General features: G+C 43.7%; 2 protein-coding genes across 3 annotated transcripts in view; both read left to right on the forward strand.

Moving 5' to 3' along the window:
- The window catches only part of MAPKBP1 (mitogen-activated protein kinase binding protein 1), a 100224-nt gene extending 86467 nt beyond the window's left edge, over positions 1-13757 (forward strand). Inside the window, exons 26-31 of one of the 2 annotated variants that reach the window (XM_065685689.1) lie at positions 373-543; positions 1417-1495; positions 3031-3341; positions 4102-5004; positions 7816-7901; positions 8866-13757. In XM_065685689.1, the coding sequence (XP_065541761.1) occupies positions 373-543; positions 1417-1495; positions 3031-3341; positions 4102-5004; positions 7816-7901; positions 8866-9159 (1844 nt within the window). In that variant the 3' untranslated portion in view covers positions 9160-13757. The remainder of the gene's footprint in view (positions 1-372; positions 544-1416; positions 1496-3030; positions 3342-4101; positions 5005-7815; positions 7902-8865) is intronic. The other variant, XM_065685690.1, reaches the window with a different exon arrangement.
- A 98-nt stretch (positions 13758-13855) lies between these two features.
- On the forward strand, positions 13856-22527 carry JMJD7 (jumonji domain containing 7). The gene is made up of 8 exons (XM_065685696.1): positions 13856-13966; positions 14690-14843; positions 15842-16095; positions 16868-16924; positions 17329-17424; positions 19186-19262; positions 20205-20364; positions 21933-22527. The coding sequence occupies exons 1-8, from the start codon at positions 13900-13902 to the stop codon at positions 22019-22021; spliced, it is 954 nt and encodes a 317-aa protein (XP_065541768.1). The 5' UTR covers positions 13856-13899; the 3' UTR covers positions 22022-22527.
- Positions 22528-22545: the final 18 nt, after the last annotated feature.

A 22545-nucleotide genomic window follows, 5' to 3' on the forward strand; every position in this document is an offset into this window, starting at 1 on the left:
AGCTGAACTGAGGTCACGCTCCTATTAATCTTGCTAGCATTGCTGGAAAGATTGAGGTGCATTTCAACAGGCACTTCAATGAAGCCACTGTTGAAGTAGGAGTTGGTTAAAATGCGCTTCCCATGTGCACCTTTGGTTTTCTTTTACATTGCCTTGATAAGGAGGCAGGTTTAGTATTGATTATCCTATAGGCTATGCTGCTTGTGGGATATGGTAGATTAGAGAATTAATGCTGACCGACATTGGCTTTTAACATTCTAGGTTTGATTTAGCATCTTTGCTGAATGTTTGGGTTTTGGTTCTGTTTTTTACCCTGCCTAATGTTACTGTGATTATGCTGTTACAGCACTGAAGTGTTTTGCCTTTTCTCAGATTCTGAAAGCACTGAGCCACTCAGTGTGGACGGCATCTCAGACCTGGAGGGAGAGGAAGGAGAGGAAGACGTGGCTACTAGCATGCCGGAGGGAGAAATCCCCCAGATACATGATCAGGAAAAGTTCCTCAAGGAGCATTTTGGGAGCCTGGGCAGCACTGATGGAAAAGGTACAGCTCTCTGCTCGGTGGAGAGGAATTTGGGACAGCATTGCAGATTTGTTACCTATATAAATCAAATGAGGCTTTAAGTTCTGCTAGGCTTTTGTGGCTGTGTGTACGGGAGGGCAAAAATGGGGAGCCGATATAGAGAGGCCTAAAGAAAAGTGACATGTTAACTCCATCGGTCTGTGTGCAAGTCTGTGTGGATGAGATTGGGATCTGTGTCAGTTCGGGTTAAGGGTTGTCCATGGAATCCTGAAGAAACATTCTCTTAGCTCCGAACTAGTTGTGTATGAAGGTATTACACTGTTTGTTCACCCCCCCATAGGTGACGTGTAGTGGCCTCTAGTGGTCTGCTATGGCATAACAAATGTCACAAAAGAAAAGGCTGAAATGCTGGGTGGAGGGAGGGAATAAGAGGAGACATGAGACATGAGAGTGGCAAAGAAGCTGGTTAGTCTTTACCGACCAACTCTGGCACAAAGCGTATCTTTTTAGAGTTGATAATGGTTGCAGGCAGCAATATCTATGTGAGTTGTCTGGTTTCTGTTTAATTTTTAATTTATTTTCCTCTTTTGATTGATTTGTTTTCTGCTTGATGCCAGCTCTTCACAGTCCTGCAGGCAGGATAGGACACAAAGGGAAGCGAAAAAGGAGGAGGCGTACCCTTAGGGAGAGTAGCAGTTAAGGCACAGTAATCTAAGTAGAAGAGAAAAGGCAAAGGAAATGAAATGATTTCATTCTCTGTGGTTTTAGCTCAGAAAATCCCCTTGGATATGGGGGAACATTTGCTAGTCTCTGCAATAAGAAAATGCATATGTCAGAATGTTTGTTCTGCAACTAAACTGCTCCCTTTTCTCTCCCCTTTAACCAAAATTTCAGGTGGCTCATGTAGGAATCTGGAAGGAAGTGAAAACCTCAGCATTTCCTCTCGCTTTCTTTCCCAGTCCCCGGCTCTCAGGTATGGCTCTGCTTGTTTTGAGTGTTTGTCTGTCTATTTTTACTAATGTGAGTAGGTCTTACGCTAGGCCCTGCATCAAAGTAGTTGAGCAAACTTCTGCTCTTGGTGTGCCTATGTCCAGAAAAGTGTTAGCATAGCACCTGGCAGGCTGGCTGCAGACCCTTGTGATTTAAACAGGTCACTTTAGCTGTTATGTTTCTTCCTACAGCAACGCTGTTTTGTCCTTTTTCCTCTTTCAACAATGTACTTAATTGTTTCATTATTAATGCCTGAATTGATTAAGTTGGAGGAATTGCTCCTAATCTTATTTACTCTTCACTGTTTATACTCTTTTTATTCTTTTGCATTTCATTCAGCTTGGACAATGAAAGTAGGCTTGTCAACTTTGCCTTTGTCTTGCAGTCCCTTCTTACTCAGCTTTGTTTCTCAGTCCCATGTCTTCACGGAGTGCTCTGGTGTCTCATAATAGCCCCATGGGGATATTATTCTTCCAATAAAACCTCAACCCTAAAACACCCCAAAAGGCCTCTCCAAGCTGTTTCCCTTGTTTAAAAGGAATCCTAACAAAACAAACAAACAAAAGCAAACAAGAAATGGGATAAATACTTCGATTGATTTGGGTTCTTTAATGTTTAAACAAATAATCCTTTATTCCCCATAAATGACAACCTGAGATCTCGGCTCAAAGTAATTCCATTGTATAGGACTGAGCAGATTTGAGTACATCTTCTATGGTTCACCAGCTGTGTCTGGATTCACCATGCCAGGGAAATTTTTTTTCTCATTGCTGTATTCAGCTGCTGTTGCTGCTGTTAGGAGTGCCTCTTAGTCTGTCTTGTGTTGGGACCTTAAGTATGTTTGGGAAGAAAGCCAGTGGATAGCTGATGTGTAAGCTTCTGGAAAGTTGCAGTGGTGAGCGAAGGAAGTCACTGGTGCTCTAGGATGTAAGAAGAGAGGTAGTTTTATATTATAAAAACCTCTGGGCTTTTAATCACCTCAGCTGTTCAAACATGCCAGATTGACAGTTGCTTCCTTTCTGAAGTAAGCCCACTGTGCTTGTATGAAGTGGAGAGGAAGAGGAAATTAGGCCTTCCTGTTGAAGATACTGACCAGCCTTCCTGGTAATTATGCTTTCATAATGTTAGGAAAGCATAATTATTTTCTCTTAGGTTATCTTAGGATTGAGAAGGTTTAATTGTTAGTAAGGTGAGCTGGGAGAAAAGACCTGACTTTGCCCAGTCTTCCCTCTGCCTGAAATTTTTCCTTCTCTTTTGCCTTCGCCTTTCACAGTGTTCTCCCTGGAAACAGTGACCCAATACTATGTGTGATTGTGCAGCCTAAGGTCAAATGCCTGTGCTTCTGGCTGGGTAAAGTGGTAACAGAATAAGGCATTTTTGATTAAAAAAAACCCTCCAAAACAAACAGATAGGGAAGGGCTCTTTATCCCAGAGAAACTGGCTTAATGGGTGTCCCTGTTTGTCTGAGGCAATTATATTTACTTGTTTTAACTGGGGTTTCTTTATCGTGTTCTCTAGACGATTGTCACTCTCTTCATCAAATCTGATACTGGATTCAAAGCCCATCGAGCTGCCAACCCAGACCAGTCATTGTACACCAGATCTCTTGAAAAATGGCAGCAGCCAGCCTAGTGATGCTTTGGAGAACAACCAGCTGCTGGAGAGTGTAAATTCAAATCGGGCTCCTTATGTTCAGAGAAAACGGAGGTCAGCTTTGGAGGCCAGCAGAGTTGGTATGGCTCCTGGACGGGTTATTGCATCCTTTCCAGAAGGCCCTGTGAATGCAGTGATGAGAAAGGCACAGTCAGTTCATGACCTCGTTCATGAGGGTAAGGACACAGGCTGGGATGGTGGTCTAAACCTGAGAATGAAATGGGGAGATTTGAGCTTGACTGTAGATTCAGTTGAAGCTTATGTCTTTCTGTATTCTGAGCTACAGGCTTCTAGAGTCTTCTAACTCTTACCCCGTCATGGGAAGATGTTTTTAATTTGTTATGCAGATGCTGGTCTCCTAATTATCAGTCTCTGATATTTGTCTGGCAGCTGCGAGAGGAGCAATGCCAAGGGTGAAATGAACTATGTGTAAAGAAATCCTCTCTTGCTGTGGGTGGTTGCTTCAGGCCAAGACTGAAGTTCCCCAGGGTGGGGAGGAAAGAAAGAGGGAAGGAGGAGACAGTTAGGGAGCTTACTGTATCCATGCCCTCTGTATGAAAGAGCTCCACTTTTGAAACAATCAACTTATGAACCATCAATAAGCACTCTGTTTTAAATAAAAAATAAAGCTTATCACCACAACATCATAAGTAAGTTTTTTGCCTGCTTCCTCTGGCCTCTCAGTTAATGGTCACAGTGGTGTGAGGTCTTCTGGTCATACACTTAAGAACAAGTCTCTCTTATCAGGTAAGCAGGATGATGGATAGGCAAAAAAGAAAGCTGTTGAGGCTTGGTGATATTAACCTGAAGTATTGGTTCTGTACATCTCTCCCAGGGGCTGAGCTGAGGCTGGAGCAGCTCTGTTACTTTCCGATTTTGGAATTCACTGCAGGCTCTTGTCTCTTTTTGGTATGTTTGTCTGTTTAATTTTTACAGATAAGGGTCCTGGAGTGATATCCTCTGCCAAGCAGCGTCCTCAGACTCTTTTGGTGGTTGAGAAGGATCCCAGACCTAACAATTGCAGGGTGTTATCAGCCAGTATGTTGAAGATGGATGGATCTGGTGCTCTGCTGGCCAAAGATGTCAGGGCTGCAAAACCCAAGTCCTACATGAACCCCACAACCAGCTTCCGGGCTAAGATGTCAAGGAGCATATCTGTAGGGGAAAATCTGTACCTTGGTTACTCCTCTGAAATGTTGGCAGATGGGAGGACTAGCCCTCCAGTGGCAGAGAAGGCACAGCTTAGTTCCACAGCAGATGCTGAGAAGATGAAGCCACCAGTGAAAGAAAATGTTCCAGTGAAGCCAGCACTTCAGCCAGTTGTAAACTGCTCATCTCCCAAGTCCTTCCACAGCAAGTTGGCATCATCAAACCGAGCACATCTGATTCTTGACATTCCCAAGCCACTGCCTGATAGACCCACCCTGGCCTCCTTCTCACCCACTACTAAAACAAAAGCCCTGCTTGAGCCACAGTCTCCACAGTCACCTGCTGGGGCCTGTAAAAAGAAACCCTCTTTTCCTGAGGTCCGAGCCTCCAAGAAGGAGAATCTAACTGCTGGGTCTCTGGTTCCTGGTAGAGAGGTTTCAACAGGACCTACTAAGGAGAGCCCAGTGGAGAGTACAGCCTCAAGGATGGGTTGCCAGGATGAGCCAGGGGTCGCTAGTCCAAAACTGTCAGAGAGCCAGCACCCAAAATCTCCTGAGGGCACACTGCCCAGGAGCAGGGAGCGGATCACCGGCATCGCCTGTGTGCTGGACACCCAGCCTGGACTGTGCCCACTAGACCCCATCAGGCCAAGGTCTCCTACAGCTATAACTGCCTTGGCACAGGTCTCAGGTGTGCATGGATACCCATCTCTTATCTTCCCCCTTCTGTCTCCTGTCTTTGTGAACCGCCTCACGATCCCATCACATTTCTTTACGTCCAGCTTCTGGCCTGTCTCGTCCTGTCTGCACCTGTTTCGTTCCATAAGCCATAACCTCAATGGTGAGACACTTCTTCAACCTGACATCTTTTTCTCAGTCTTTGATTTCCATTTTCTCTGGGTCTTATGTCTGAAAGGCCTTTTTAGCTGAATGTTTTGTAGACCTCAGCTCACTCATGTTTGCAGATGTACAATTAACCTGAAGAGGCTCTAACCTCTTTAAGGTCAATGCTAAAAGCTGATGTGCTGGGAATCCCCATGAATGTGTAGATCACATCCCCTGTGCCCATCTCTGAGTGTTTCTGACCAGCAGATGAAGGTGCAGCCAGCATGAGCTAGCTAAATGTAGCAAGCACAGATAATAGCGACAGTGGTTATGCCAGGCAGCTCAGGCTTTACTTTGTTAATGTGCAAGTGTGCGAGCTTCAGAAGGGTTTGCATACAATTGTCTTGCGTAAGGTAAGGCTTGACCAAGGTGAGTTCCTTGCCGTAGTGACCTGTGAGAGTGAGAAAGTCTCTGTGCTTTGACAAATGTCTGCAGACTGGGCATGCAACACGTGCAGGCCTAGACTTTGGCTTTGAGCATAAAGAACATAGTTTAATTTCAGTTTGGAGAAAAAGGTACGAGGTGGGAAACTGTTTTACCTGCTGAGAACAGCTCTCAGCTCTGTTACAGGCCCTGGTTTAGAATACTTCAATCAAATGAAAACTAGCAGGTAACTTCAAACTGAAGCAAAAATCGTGCCCTTCAGGCCAGTGGCTGTTTTGCAGTAGGAAGCTGGATGTTACTGCACTGCACCTTGTACCTTCAGGGGCTAAACACAGCACAGTTTAAATCCCTTTTGCTATGTTGTTCTTACTCACATCTGTGAAGGGATACCTCTGTAATCCCCTGATCAATTACTATCTGTGATGCCAGGCTGCTCCACCATTCATCGCAATGGTTAAGCACAGTATTTCTGCACTGTTATGGGTTTCATGCCCTGTTATTTTTCATTTTGCGTTTCTAGAGGGATCAAATGTCTAAGATTGAAACACTCTCATGTAGAACAGGAAATGTGATGTTTTGTCTGAGGACCTGCTGTTCTTACAGCGTAGCTCCTCTGTAGAACAGCAAGAGCATCTAAAACTTCCACTGTGGCTTCTGCATATCGTAGTATAGCAGTTTAGAACTGTAGGGTTGACAGAGACCTGTTCTGCTTCTGACTTGCTCTGTGACTTTGGGTTTCCACTTTATTTTTCTGTCCTTCCATTTTCCTGCCTGTATAACAGCTGCAGATAAAGAGAATTGTTTTTGTTAAAGCATTTTGACATCTAAACTTACAATGCTATAGATGTGCTTAGTACTGTTGCTGTGTTTAACATTCTCTGCTGGTTTCTGAAGAGCTCTGTGGTGCACACCGAAGAGGCAGAAAATGCCTGTTACTCAAGCATTTATGTTATGTTTGTGACCTGGCAGCTCACAGAGCTGGAGACCAGCATAAAAAGCATGATCAGAGGCGAAATCCAGACATGGTCATGAGAAGAAACAGCTGGGTTTAAAACAAAAAGAGGGGAGGAGGGGGGACAGAAGGAAGAAAGGGTTGAAAAAAAGGCAAGAATCTTGGACTGCTCTGAAGCCCACTGTGCTCAAACTCTACAAGGCTGGGTGATTTGGGAACAAAAACTGCAGATGGAAGGATTTATTCGTGCCCCTTTGTTCTTCTGTATGTGTTTGTTTATGTATAGATAGATGTTCTTCTAGGTAATATTTGTTTATACATCTAGACGTATTCATAAAACTGCCTAAGGTCCCCTCCAGCCTATTCAAAGCCAATGTTCTTAGAACTGCAGAAATAATAGTGCTAATGTGACCAAGTTTTGGTTTTAGTTAGCCAAAGGAAGTCGAATGGTCTTTGTCCAGGCCTTTGCAAACTGAAGTTAACTGCAGATTGTGTGTGTGTCTGTGTCTTTGTTTGTGGTCTAACTCATGAAAGTGTTTATTTTATTAAAGCATTGCAGGCCTTAAAATGTTGCTTTGGGATAATGTCTGGGGGGAGGTAGGCAGAAGATGGTGTCCTTCAGTTCCTTGCTTTTATTTTTCATCTTTGAATTACAGTGTGTCAGCAGTGCATATTCTGGCTCGCTCAGAAATGTGATTCTGTTGTGATTGAATTTGTTTGTCCCCATGCCTCTGGACCTCAGTCCTCACTAGAGAATATTGTGATAATTCAGTATAATCCTTCATCTTCAGCACTTAATTGTATACTGTTTGGTACACTTTGTTGTACCCATGTGGAGAACACATGAGGGAAAGCGTGTAGATTTCTGACTGGGTGGAGGCTATATTAGAGACTCCTCAAATCAGTCCCTTTTGCTACTGGAAGCCTTTATAAGACTTTAATTGTAATTGAGAATGGCATGGGTAATTTGTGCTGTCCTTAACTGTAGCAGAAATGTGTGATCTGAGAAAAACTATTGCTCACTTTGGAGAGGCTAAAGACTGGAAAAATAGCAATGTTTGAAACAAGCAGCATCTCTAGGTATGAAGGAAAGTTTACGTAGAACTTGTCTGTTTAATGATTGGCTCAAACCAGCCCTATAAACTGAATGAGAATTGTGTGCACATTGTCTTTCAAATATCTATATTAAACAAAAGGAAGGTTATGTACCCAGCTGTGAGATGGCAGATACTGGAGTGTGTCTGTGCCTTACTTTGGGTTTTTGTTTTTCCTCTCCTTCAGGATCATGCGTCAGTGTAGAGCAGTGTGAGCACGTGGTATCCGAGCTCCAGGACAGCATGCGCAAAGCCATTCATCTTTACCGCATGGTGAGTGACCTCCGACAGAGGCTCTGTTACAGTGATTTGGCTTTTACAGCCCACAAGCCTTGAATCTATGTGCTTCCTGTCTTGAGGGGTTCTCGTTACTGCTGCCTGGTTGTCCACTTGACTGCACCTTAAGCTTGACCTGGGGAGGCAGGAAGTCCTGATTTCCAGCTGTTGGGTTTTCCAGTGGCTTGCTATGGTACTCTTTTCAGTCTGTTTAGCTTATCTGTTAACTGAAGATAACGGTATGCTCTTTTTCAAAGGGGTGTTAGGGAATTAGTTAATATTTATATAGTGCTTCAGAGAGATGAAATGTTTTAGGAGCTTTAAGTTTTATTATCCCCATCTGTTCTGTCTCTGATGCCTGGGAAAAGGATTAGCAAGTGAGAGATACCATGGGAATCCAGCTGTGAGAAGGAACATGCAACCACTCACCTGTCCCATTCACTGCCAGACCAGAGTTACATGCAGAGCAATATCATAACTCTTCCTTTCTTTGCTTGGCACTGGTCTGTCAGGTCTCTTGTAATGTGCGTAAAACTTCCACATCAGACTTCTGCTATGTGGTCCTCTGCAGCTCTTGCCTTAGTGCTTCTGTTAGCTCTCCTCTGACCTTGCTCGGGTTCCTGTGACCAGCTATGTTTGGCAGACAGGAAGAAAAGGAGACTGGCCCTATGCTGCAGTTGGGAAACATAGCACCTCCTTGGGCCCAGTATAAGGGGAACACTACCTGAAAATGTGCTTCCCATATATCCTATTGGCATGATGCCTCTGGATTTTGTGTGACTAGCAGAATTGGCTGCATGTCCTGCTTTATGCCTAAATTGGCAATCTTGAATGTTGAAGAAAACAACACTTGAGTGGTCTGCAAATCTTCATGGCTTCAGTTCTCTGAAGGACTGAAACTGCTTACTCAGTGCTCAACCTAAATCCCAATACATCATTTCCTTTTCCTCTCTGTTTCCAGGTGTTAAATGATACAGAGTCTTCTACTGACAAAGATAAAATAGCAGGCCTCCTGACCGAAACATTCTCCTCAATGAAGAAAGAACTGGACTCTCTGAAGGAAGAGGAAAAGCTTCCAAAGGTTAAGGAGGTACTGACAAAGCCACAAGATACCACTGCTCCATCAAATGAGGGATGTGGTGCCAATCTACCAAGTCCCAAGAGTTTGGGGGATCAGCAGACACTAGCTCTGCTGGAACAGTACTCAGAGCTGTTGCTACAAGCTGTGGAACGACGCATGGACAAAAAACTCTAAGAGGGGTGGCTTTCAGGTGTTTGTGGATACACAGAGATGATCCCACGAAGAGGACCACAGAGAGAGCTTCAGACTGATGCTATCATCACACAGCTCTAGGGCTGGTGGGGAGACCTTTAGAAATTGGTTTCCTCAAGCCCGTACAGCTGACTTGCTCTAATTTTTAGCAGTGTGCTGGCCACAATTTTGATACATTTTTCTCCCAATGGTTTTCAACTTCTTGTCTTTAGACAAAATTTTGAAAGAGGAGTTTGGAGAAATTGCCTTGAGATTTCTTCATAGCCAGGAGGTCAGGATTGGGTGGCACCTAAGGAAAAAGTGCCACGCAAGCTATCCAAGAAATTCTGAACTGCTAACTAAACACAAAGGAGTCCAGTTGAAGCCAATCCCTTCTCCAAGGCTTCATGAGAATCAAGAAGCAGACTTTTAACGAGTTTATTTATTAATTTATTTTTCTGACTGTTGCTCTGTGTCACGTTTGTGGCCATTATCTTTGTCCTTTAACAAAAACTGTCAATCCCTTTCCCATATCCCAGCGAGAAACAATCTCTGTATTATAAACCCCCAACAGGGAGACAGGCTGGAGTGTCTGTGCAATTAATGAACTGTTTTCTGCTTAAATCTTGTCTTGCTGTTCTTTCTTTTCCTGCCTGAGTTTTGTTATCTAGAGTAATCCTCCTGTTGTCATGACAACCCTGTCTGCTTTTCTCTTGTTTCAAGACAGTCCCCACACTGTATTTTATCTGCATTCCCCTCTGGGGGAAGGTTCGGCAACCCTTGGACCATGCTTTGGAGATTCATTGATGAATTCAGTAGTGGTATTTTTAATCTGGAATTTGGCATTATATTGATGCTTCATGACTGGGTTTTCTGCAGCCATTTTAAACACGGGATTTGGATACAAATATGGACATTTGTTTCAGCCACCTTTCATGAATAGGAATTGGATATTGACTTTGTTGTAACTGGGAAATTTGAGCTGATGATTTATTTATTGAAAAGTGACATGGAAAAGCTGGTTTCCATCTCTTACCTCAAATCCAGAGTTACACTGTATCTTCAGTGCAGCGGCTCATCCATGGCATTTGTTCATTCCACTGTGATAGGAAAATGGTGTTTTTCTCGCTTTTCTAGGAAAACAGAGTATTTACATCCGAAGATCTTTTGTTAGAGCTATTTCAACTACCCACAGAGAATGGTTTCATGAGAACTTCAAACAAGATATTTTAGGATGTGATGACCACCATTTCCCCATTCCCCAGCCTCTTTGCTTTTCATGAATTCTTGGTCCGAGAAATAGAAAATCTTCGCTTCTTGCATTTGTATGTGCAATACTCTTCTCACCCTGTGGAGCTTCTCGAAACCCATGCTAACTTGTGTTTGTGCTGGTGTAAAACTGTCCAGTGATGTGAGCTTTCTTAGTCAATGATAAACTAAGAAAAAATAATTTGAAACCAATGAAATTCTTCAGCACCTTCCCCCTTAGCCCCACTCCTTTCCACAACAGGGTCAGATACCCCAAATTATTTATTTCTTCCTCCATCTCCAGTCTGACTTGTATTTGTTTAAGGCAGTAATCCCAGTTAATAAAACTGATCCCAGTTTATGAAACTGATGCAAGCAACAAGCTTTCATGGGAGAGAGACTGCTAGCATCTGTGGAAGTCACTGTGAAAGGCAGCCAGGCAACATCACTTGTTTCCACAGGTTACAGGCTTGAAGCAGTTTTCTTTCATTTTACTGTAAATCTCTTTGAAACCCCGTGGCACTTGGGAGTGTGATCTGTTGACTTCTCTGTCTTTCTGTGACTGGAGATCTGCAGTGCAGCCCTTTCTAATACCGGGCTGGCCAGACCAGTGTAGGATTCAGAATAACTCCAGGGCTGGATACTCTGCAGTTTTGAGAGCTTTCCAGCTCCTTCTGTCTGTAAGTTAAATCTGCCTAATCACGTTTCAGGTGTCCTTGCTAACCTTTCCTTCCATGGGCTTGTACTGAACCTTTAAAAGTGTTGCTTTCTAGTTCTATCTCAGCATCGCTGTGTGCTCAATCAGTTCATGTGCTCAGTCCTGTAGGCAGCTTCTCTTGCACAGACAGGCTTTGCCAAGGAAAGCAAGTTGAAGAGCAGGGGAGAGATTTCTGGCAGTTTCCTTGAGTGAGAAGGCATGCTGAAGATGCCATGAGTGGAATGTATGGTGGCAGTCATGTTGGGTCTGTGATGGAGTTAGTATGGGTTAAGCTTGCTTTTGAGGTGGTTAGTTCCTTCACTTTCAGACTGTGAACATATGTCCTAGTATACAGGAAATACTGGGGCCACAAGACACTCAGGTAAAATAGCAGTCCCTTGAACCCAGGTATCTTTTGGTACTGGTGATAATGGTTTGAGGGTCTTTTATATTACTTCCCTGTGCAATTTTATTCCATTCTATTAACCTTTGAGGTAGTGACAAAAAGGGTCAGAGATGATACGGAAAAGCCAGTGGCAAGAATGGAATTCCCATTAAGATAAAGAGCAACAACCAGTGGCGATGGCATAGAGATATGAAATAAAGCTCCTTGGAAATTAGTTTTGTGAAGCAAATCTAGTTTTTAAGCTGATCAGGGTGGGGTTTGCTTCCTGGAATGGATTTTGCTTGGGGTCATAGCTGCATATGGGAAACCAGAGGTAAAATGGGATCAGAATGATGGCAAGAGAAGTGTTGGGCAAGTAGATCAGCTGGAGGAGGTTGTGTAGTTTAAAATAAATTAGAATAGTAGATATAGGATACTCAGGAAAATAGAGTAGAAAAAAATAGAGATGGCCTTGGCCTGAGGAACACCATTTGGCCAATACTTGTGAAAGAGATAGTACAGAAAAGCTTCAGGAAAGTAGATTTAGGAGTGAGGTGGTGATCTGTAATTGGAGAATGAGTTGGAAGGGGGTTGTTTTTAAATGCGTCCTGTTGGGCCTCTTGTTTCTTCGTTTGCTGTCCTCTAAGCAACTGGTTTTTCTTGAATGGCAAAGTCATGAGCTGTTTGGCTTGGATGTTACGAATTTAGTAGTAGAAGTCCAGTAAAGGAGATGCTAGTGCTAATAATATGTGGTGAGGAGATAAGTGTTGCTCTTTATATTTTGAGGCAGATCCAACTTACTTTTCCCTGATGGCTTCCTATTGCTGGCAGTAGGAAGTACTCCTGAAAATTCTAGTTTACAGAACAAAGAGAGCATAAATGTGTTACATTTTGTTGCACCTTGTGAATATGTTTCACCACAGGCTGTCCATTGGGCCAGGTAGAGAAAGAGTGATAAAACTGCCTGGGAAGTGAAGAGGCTTGTGGGAGGAGGTAATAAGCTTGAGTCTATCCCTCTTACTAGGTTGTGATCCCTCTTACTGATTTGTGTTGGTGTTAGCTTAGTGTTAGCTTAGGCACAACCAGATATGTTATTGAGATGAGTTATTTGTTTAACATAAAGCCTGAAGAAATAATTTGGACCTGCCTATCCTTTTTACATCCATTTGTCCCCTCCAACCCACCATTCCTGGTCAAAGTGACAGTAGTTGTTGGCTTTGGGTTTTTGTTTCCCATCTTGTAAATAGTATTGCTTTGCCTGTGGGACCCCTGGGTTCACTCTCGGGCGCTCTCAAACTGGTGCAGTAGGAAGGGCTGCAAGCTGAGAAGGTGGCACACTCAGTTTTACTTGGGGCTGCAGGCAGGTACCACCTTCCTCCTCCCCATCCCTTGTAGCACCCAGGAGCTGTGTGTCTGGGAGTCTTGTGTTTCTCCCACCTCCGCTCTCAGGTTGTCCTCTCCATTCCGTGCGACCTCCCAGGCTTCATGGCTGGGGCAGGCTTTGGAGCAGCACCTTCCCCAGTCCCTCGTTTTGCAGGCTCTGTTGAGACTCAGAGGAATCGGGGTGTTTCTTCCTGAGAGTGGAAACGTACAGACCTAATTTTTTAAAGAGGAAAGAGTATGTATATAATTATATATAAGGAAAAATACAGGTATTTAAACACCATTGGCAAATTCATGCATGTATGCAGTGTCTCCCCCCACCCCACCCCATCGGATGTGTAGCATCCAGGATACTACATGACACAAACCTCACTGAAAAGACAGGTTGTTCTCGCAGCCCCTTATTGAGCAGGTTCTTCCTTCTCTGGATAGGGACCACCAGCACGTCCCGTATTTCGGATCGCGTAATAGCACGGGGGCAGCTGTGTCCGTAGGGATAATGCCCACAGGGATAACCTACAGGGGCAGGAGCGTTAGGAATAAGCCATGTCCCCTCCGCATGCCTGGTGTACGGCTGAGGCACCGGGCAAGCACTGTGTGCTCCAACACTACCCTATTCCTTCACCCTTTAGACAAAGACAAAATCCCGCCTTTATTTATAAATGTGTGTTTTTATACTTTTGGCTTTAGGTAAAATAATCCTTTAAATGTCCTGTTTTTTTGTTTGTTTTTTTTTTTTTTGTTTTTTAGTTGGAAGAAATAATACTACGAATCGTTTGTTGGGTTTTTTTGCACTGTGAGGCTCCCCCGGGGGCTGTTTTTAACTCTGTATTCATTTGTACTCCCTGTCTTAAAACGTTTCAATAAAACGTGACCATTTGTTACCGAGGTGCGGTTTTGCTGCGCGACCTACAGCGCCCCGCGGGTGCGCCGGGGGATGGAGGAGCAGCGGCACGGAAGGAGGAAGGAGGGAGGCGGCGGTTGCAGCTCCTCCTCCGCCGCCCGTCGCGCCGCCCCGGGGCCCAGCGGCATGGCGGAGGCCGCGGCGCTGGGGGCCGTCAGGGGCTGCCTGGCCGCCTTCCCGCGGGAGGCCCGCGGTGAGCGCTGGGCCGGGCGGGGAGCGGGGGGGGCCGGGGTGCGGAGGGGAGGCGATGGGGAACGGCCGAGAGGGAGCGGCGGGCGCTGGGGCCTGTGCCGGGCCCTGCCGCCTGCTTGGCCATCCCCATGGGCCTCGGCTGCGCTGCGGGAAGGAACGCGCGGCCTCCCCTGCCTCGGAGCCGGCATGGACTGAACTGGAGCAGCCGCGCCCCCGCTCTGTTCCCGGCCGAATGTGTCTGAGGTGAAGCAGCAGCGGAAGGGCTGCTGCAAAAGGAAGCTAAACTCGAGAAAAGGGGCCTTTCGGGTTAATTGCCTCTGTGTGAAACGGCACACTGTCGCAGCTTCCAAATACCCCCCTGTGGTATTGTCTGTGTCAGATGTGCGTCTCCTGTAACGTGTCCTAAGAAGGACATACATATATCATGCCCACAGCATGGCTGCCTGTGGGATGAGCTGTGCCTGACAGCCGGAGAGCAGCAGAGCCGTAGCCTGGTCTATCTACCTGGCCTGAAACCCTCCCTAAAGGCTTTTGTGTTTTAACAGCAGTTTCCGGGGCTAAGAGGACATGGCTCGCTTTGAGCGGAGCACTTGTGGTGCGGGGTTTGAAGCCTGTTAGTGTGCTTGCAGGAGGTGCTTCTCTAAGGATGGCTTCTCTAAGGATGGCTTCTCTAAGGATGGCTTCTCTAAGGATCTCTAAAGCTCTTTGTTGTTTGCCTGCGCAGAGCTGGGGTGGACAGAGGCCGTACCCTATCTTGATGGGCCTCCGACCCCGCTGGAGTTTTATCGGGAATGGGTGAGTCCGAATAAGCCCTGTATAATTCAGAATGCCATCAGCCACTGGCCGGCCCTGCAGAAATGGACCTCAGCGTACCTCAGGTATGAATGAGCCTTGGAGCAGCGCTCGTGGCCGCCTTCGGTTCACCTCAGTAGGAGGCCATCGGTTGATCTTTACCTATAAGATTAGCTCAGATTCCTCTGTGCTGCTTCTGTGTATGAATGTATTCAGCCTTGCCCAACTTGTGTAAATTTCCTCCTGCAGGCACTGTGTCCTGACCAGCTCCCATGCAGGCAGAAGCACGGGTTTCTCACTGTGCAGCAAAACACTCAGGCTATTGAAACCCATCCAACCTATAGCCCCCCAGTTGGAGTGGGATGGTAGTGGTAGAATAGAAGAAGAGACTGACTTGGTTTTGACTGAGTGCTGATTGTTTAAAAAACAGAAACCAAAACCGAACAATGAGACTTTTAGCAATAACTGAATTTTTTGACAGAAAAGTTCTTTAAAGGAGATTTATGGTTAAACCTAAATCTGTGAATTTAAAGCTAAATCTCTTATGGAACTAAGGGCTGTTAGCCTTATGATGTGTGTATCTATTAGTCTATGTCCATGTCTTCTTCCTCCGTTGCTTTTGATGTCACCACCTGGATTTGGCTGGGTTGAGTGGTCCCAGAATGTCAAGCTTTGCCATGATTTGTTCAGAGAAGTGGCTGCAGAGGGCCCTCTGCCTGCATGGAACAATCGTGGAATCATCAAATCATAAAGTAGTTTGGGTTGGAAGGGACCTTCAAAGCTCATCTAGTCCAACACCCCTGCAATGAGCAGGAGCATCTTCAACTAGATAGGGTTGCTGAAGATGAGGAAGAGGGAGCTCCTTTGTGAACTTCCTTGTTGGGAGAGGAATAAGAGAGGCTGAAGGTACTACAGTATCCTTGACTGCAGGGAGCAGTTGGAGCAGAACCCCAGAGTCCTTGCCAGACAGTAAAAAAGGCTTCTTGTTTTTGCTGCCCGTGTAATGTGGTGTTTATAAAGTAACCAGTGTCCAATAGATGGACCAAGTGCAGGTCTGGCTGCAAACCTTTGATTTGTTTTGCAGGGAGGTAGTAGGTCCCAAGGTAGTGAGTGTGGCAGTAACACCAAATGGTTATGCAGATGCCGTGTTTCAGGACCGCTTTGTCATGCCAGAGGAGCGCCAAATGCCTTTTGCAGACTTTTTGGACATTGTGGAGAAGAAAGTGACCTCTCCCAACGTATTCTATGTGCAGAAGCAGTGTTCAAACCTCACCGAGGAGTTCCCTGAACTGGTCTGTGATGTGCAGCCTGACATACCATGGATGAGTGAGGCACTTGGTAACCTTATTTCTCCCGTATTCTGTAAATACTTTGCATGGAGCTTTAAAACAATCATGTGCATGGTGAATGCTTGTTCTTCTGGATGCCACAGCTCAGTTTGGTTTCATCCCCTTAGAAAGTAGAAGATAGAGTGATCCACATATTGGGTTTGGATTACTCCAGAATCAGTATCTCAGTAGTGTATTGGAACTGAAACAATGTGCTGATACTGCCAAATAGCGCTTCTTTTCATAGAGAGGCTTTTTTCTGATTTAGAGTAATGTTTCTGCTTGGATTCATTCTGTTGCTACTGAAAGTAGCATAACAAAGGATTGAAACAACACACAGCCCTACCCCCTTTGTAAAATTACAGGTGTTTGTTTCTAGTTAAGCCCTGTTCTGCTTCAGTTGGTTTCTATTTTACATCATGGCTTTCCTTAAAATGTCAGTGAAAACGATTTACCGTGATCTCATCTTCTTTTTGCAACTGTATGCAGTTTCTCTGTGAGCTGAGTCTTACGAATTCAGAATGTGGAAACAAAGGGTTGCAACCATCAGTTTGGGGATGGATAATATGATGTCATGAAGTCTGATTGGCACTGCAGTGGCTTCCAGTGTAGAAGAAGGCTGCAGTTGCTCACAGAATGCTATTTGCAATGAAACCAGGCATAATTATGAAGGAAGTTAAAGGACAGTATTTGGCAGAAAGTTATTTAAAAGCACTTTTAAACGTGACGTTTCAAATTCCCTTGTTTTGCTGACAGCATTTCTCTGTTCCCTAACCATACAGGGAAGAAGCCTGATGCTGTGAATTTCTGGCTTGGGGAATCGGCTGCTGTGACCTCTTGTATGTATTGTCTGGCGTTCTAAGTCTTCCGAGTGCCTTCAGTGTGGGTTTAAATGGGCTCATTTTGAGTTGGTGGCTCAGTAGTACTGTGTGGCTTTTCTTACAAAGCAGTTCAACACTCTTTCTTTCTCCTGCACTTCTGCAGCCTCTGCTGCTGTGTCTCTGGGTGCCTTTACCTGGCATTGTGTCATGCTAGGCACTGAGGATTTGCTTTGTTGAATACATTTGCTACAACATCATGTTGTTAATTTCCACTCGTACTGGCAGCGAGAGGAGGAAGCAGCCTGATAGTAAGAGGAGAAGCTGGCATTTTGTTTGCTGTAATTTCTGGTGTAGAGAAGGAAGTAACACTGATTTTCTCTCTTTCTCCACATCTCTTTTTTCTTTTTCTCTCAAAATCCTAGTACATAAAGATCATTATGAGAACTTGTACTGTGTGATATCTGGAGAGAAATATTTTCTGTTGCATCCACCGAGTGACCGTCCCTTCATCCCATATGGTACGCAATTTACTGTGCAGTTACTTCTGGAGGTTGGAAAGGAGGAGACTAAGATGTTTAAAGACACAAAAAAAGAAGCAGGGATAACATTGTGATGTTTATGTAATGTTATGCTTTCCAGTGTGAAAATAAATCTCCTATTTCATGCTGCAGGTAGTTTGTCATGCAAGCGTTATTCTGAGGTCAGGTTTTCCAGTCCTATAAAGTAATAGGTTCATTGATACCCGTGGCAGTCTCTTCATTAGAATGTTTAAATTATTAAGTCCCTTGTCAGTATTGTAGCATGCTGTCTTTGATGTTCAACAGCTTTGGATCCTGCCTGCTCATTCTCTTCTCGAGGAAAAAAGGCAGGGAGCTGAAAGATAAGTTGTAGTTTAATGAAATATTTAAGTTACAACTGAATCTCTGAAAACTGGAGAAATGAAAAAAGAGATTTTTATGGCAGCAGTACTTCACAGTGCCTGTTTTCTGTTTATGTTTCCTTCCTGTGTGCACAGTAATAGAATAATTTGTTGTTTGCAGTGTCATCTAGAAGATGGACAGCTTAACTTTATACCTCATAAAATAAGACTTTATCTTCCCATTCCTGGATTTTCAAACCATCAGATTAAGTGAATGCAGAGTGCTATATGACACTAACATAATTTTGCCTAGATACATGTGCTGCTGCAGTATTTTATTTATGCTGGTTTTATTTTGTTTACAACCTTGAAATCGTAGAATCATAGAGTGGTTTGGGTTGGAAAGGACCTTGAAGATCATCCAGTTCCATCTCCTCTCCCATTCACTAGACCAGGTTACTTGAAGCTCCATCCAGCCTGACCTTGAACACTGCCAGGGATGAGGCATCCATGACTTCTCTGGGCAACCTGTGCCAGTGCCTCATGACCCTCATTGTAAAAAATGTCCTCCTTTATGCAATCTAACTCTGGCCTCTCTCGGTTTGAAACCCTTGCCCCTTGTCCTGCCACTACAGGCCTTGGTAAAAAGTCTTTCCCTTTTACTTATGAGCCCCCATTATATATTGGAAGGCCACAATAAGTTTTCCCCAGAGTTTTCCAGGCTGAACAACCCCATCTGTCTCAGCCTTTCTTCATAGGAGCGGTGGTGTCATATGTACATGTATGTATGAAATACATGTATGTCATATGAGTCATATTTTGTAAAACAAGTTACCATTAAAGCATAGAACAGAGAGAATGCTTACATTTATAGCGTATAGTAAAAAAACTCCATCTGTTTGGAGAGAAACTCTCAGTAGAAGGCTTAGAAAGGCACATATGCTGAAGCCATGATGTAAAAGCAGCCTGCAGTAACTGAAGAGCTAATGAGCCCTATCAGATTACAAGTGAAAGGCTGGCCACAAGTCACTAATTCTTGTGAGTGCTATCTTCTTGGACTGACCTTAGAAGAAACAACATAATACAGTACAATGCATAAGTCAGGGATGTATTTATGACTTCTGAAAGAGAAACAAGGCAGTTACTGTAACAAAATAGGGCCAGGAGTAAAATGGTTTTGAGGAGAGTAATTCCTGTGAAGAAAGAAGGCTGGAATTCCAAACGGGAAGGCAATTCAGACTGACTTAATAAAAAATGGGTAAAATTTGAAATGGACAAAGGAAAGGACAGTGAGGACAGCAAGTTGAAAACGGTTTTGTCTTAATTTTCTTTTACTTGGTGAAAGTGTGCCATAGCCTGCCATTAGTTTCTCTGAGTATTACTCCTGAGTTGTGTCATTTAATTCTTTCTGTGGTTCCAGAGCTCTATCAGCCAGCAACCTACCAGGTAGCAGAAGATGGCTCATTTGAAATTGTGGATGAGAAGAGTGCAGATAAGGTAAAAAGTATATAAAGAACACGGTCAATACACAAGTAAAGACAGTTTGGGGCACTGCTGAGACCTCAAATGGAGGGTTTTAACTGATATTTAGAAATTTTTCGTTGCTGGAAGGAGAATGCCCAGATATTTCACTGGTATTTTACTATTTGCAAAGGATACCCAGGTTCCAGAAAAAAAATTTGCTGCACACCTGAAACCATTGATATCAAAAACTGTCTTCACTGCACCAAACTTCAGTAGATCCAGTAAAGGACTTCTAAATGAATCAACAGTAAAGGAATTTATGTCATTAAGACTGCAGTAGACTCTTCTGCATTCATGCTCTATTTGCCCTCTACTCAGGGCTAGATTTTGCTCTACAGCAGTATCACCAACAAAACATATCTGTCTAAATTAATAAATTGTTTTTTCTTGCTAGGAGCGATATTTTTTGATTAAAGCATACAGATCAAATATGTATTGATCTATATATGTTTTACAGAACTTTACAGAACTTGGTAACTTTACAGAAACTCTACAGGCATTTAACAGAAATTTGGTAGCCTTTTGTATCTAATCTCTCCCCATTTACCTCTTTAGAAGAAAGGAATGTCTAAAAAGAGAGTTCCACATAAAGTACTCAAGTACTAAATGCAGGAGCACCAAGTGATATAAGGGGCTGGGGGTGTTTTGAAAGTATGCAAAGACTGAAATTTCATGGCATTTCATGGCATTTAGCATGTTTATCCAGTCAGAAATGCTTCACTGAAGGAGGTGCTGAAGGATGTTAATTTTTGCATCCTTAACCTGCTCCCAGTTGTATGTGTCCTGGCTGTATGTATTTTACTAGGGAAAATACAGGTTTTGTAACCCACTAAGTTTGGTTATCAGTTGCTTTTCTGGAAGCTTGCTGGAGTTTTTTGCTCGGTCAGTGCCATGTACATACTCTTTTGCTTTTAGGTGCCTTGGATCCCCCTGGACCCCTTGAACCCAAATCTGAAACAATATCCAGAATATGCTCAGGCAAAACCTTTGCAGTGTACAGTGAAAGCTGGTGAGATGTTATACCTGCCTTCTCTCTGGTTCCATCATGTTCGGCAATCACATGGCTGTATAGCAGGTAAAATACACAGTATGTCCAGATACCTTTCTGAACTGTGGTGGGTATGCACCTAGATATCCCACAGCAAAGAGTAACTGGGCCCAAAGGTCTCTTTAAGGTCATCTACCTCTCCTCAGGAGGAAACAACAGTCTTGGCAGATGCCCTGGGGCTGCCTCCTTGCAGTCCTGCTTATAATTCATAATATTGTTGGCGAGAGATATAGCAGAAGTAAAAAGTCTTTCTAGTTGCCAAGTCTGGAGAATGATAGCTAATTCAGTGATCATGATCCAGTTTCTATTTATGACATGGAGCTACGCAGTTTGTCTGCCTAGCCTGCCAACTGCAAATTGCTCATCTACATACCTTTCACAAAGAAACTGCATGTTGTTTGTGCCATTATCACACCAGCAAAACAGGACCTGGGGGAAGAAAAGGAAACCAGAAAGTATATGAGTTTTAGGCATGGATGTAGACACAACACGGAAGATGTCATGTGAGCTGGAATCTGCTCTAACCAAGTCTCTTACCTTGCTAATAGGCCTGTGCTTGTGTTACTATTCCCTGCACTTATCAAAAGTCTTATAATCTCTTTGTAGGATTTATTATCATCCTTCACTACCTTTTTTATTTCTTCCCCAAGGGATTCCCAGAATTTGAAGCACTGCTCATGTGGTGCAGATGGAGGGGTGGGGATGGTGGAGAGAGTACGGTCATTAGGTCCTGTAAGTTTTGCAAGGTTTGAGGAAGAGTTTTTTGCTGTCCTTTGTCTGGAATAATCCTGTCTGCCCAGGAAGAGTATTTTGAACCACATATTTGTGATACTGTGATAAAAAGACAAGCTATCACTAAAGCAGTATTTCTGATTCTCTTTTTCCAGTAGTGCTGCATCAGTCCTTAAAGACTTTCAGAGAAAAGCAGAGTTGTTTCAGCCACTCTTCTTTTTGTCTGTCTAGCAGAAATGCCAAAGTGTTGACATTATTTGGCCTTTAGTCTGTTAACTGCACTACAGTTTGTATACACTTGAAAAGCCAGTATTCTCTGGGTCTGGTCCAGTGAATGTCTGAAGCTAGAGTATATACTCCTCCAAAAGGCATTGGTACAATATTATACTGCTTGGATTAGTTTTTTTCTGGGAGACGTACATCCAAATTAGAATGAGAAGCAGAATTAAAGCACTGTCCGGTTGATGACCATTGTGAATTAGTGCTGAATGTCCCATCTTTTACACACTCAAAGAGGTTCCCATCCAGATATTAAACTTTTTGGTGTATTTGGTATTTTTGATCTAAATAGAAGCATACATTTTCTATTTCTGAACATTCTGCTTGCTTCTGCTCAAAGGAATCCCCAGTAAAGTGAAGTTGAGCTAGCTTGGGTTAAGACAGAGTTGCATTGCCAGTATTAAAGACCTCTAATATTTGCTTATGTTATTTTTGGCTGTAGTCAAAGATTGGCTCATTTCAATGTTCAGTCAGTAATGAAAAGCCTGTACTATAACTGAACTGTGTAAACCAGCCTGTGAACACATTTGTAAAGCATTGCATTCTAGCCTTAGAAATGTTTTTCCTTTTTCTTGTCTCCTCAGTGAATTACTGGTATGACATGGAATATGACCTCAAGTACAGCTACTATCAGCTACTAGACTGTCTCACAAAAACTGTGAAAGGGCTATAGCAGAGGTGGAAAACTTGCACTTGTGATCTCTGCTGTGATACAATCATCAGCATCTGTGACTGGAGTACAAATGTGATTAAAGGGAAAAGAACTGAACGTTAAATTGCCTTTGACAATGTCTGTCAAACAGATGGCTGTTTTGCTTGATTTCAGAGACCGGATCAACTGGCCGGATTTTTTGGCTTTAAGGTTTGATAATAGCATTTTGAGGTCTTTGCGTGTTGCCTCAGTGATGGTGAGTAAAATAAAATTTGAAGGGAGGCAAGCCAGGGTTTGGAAATCCCAACACGGAAGCCATGACTGTTCAGCTCTATGGATTATTTTCATAACAACACAAGTGGACAAAGAAGAATCAGCTCTATCACCATCAGGCTGCATCAGTCCAACACAGGCGTTCTACTTAAGGCAAAAGTCCTGTCCAGTTGTAGTTCACTAAGTTCGGTGGCTGTGATGTTTTGGTGGTGAGAAATTCCAACTCCCCAATAAAAGGTCAGCTTAAAAGATTATTTCTGTGCTAATTTCTT

The sequence above is a fragment of the Lathamus discolor genome, chromosome 6 (assembly GCF_037157495.1).
Source record: "Lathamus discolor isolate bLatDis1 chromosome 6, bLatDis1.hap1, whole genome shotgun sequence".
Classification (NCBI taxonomy): Eukaryota; Metazoa; Chordata; class Aves; order Psittaciformes; family Psittacidae; genus Lathamus; species Lathamus discolor.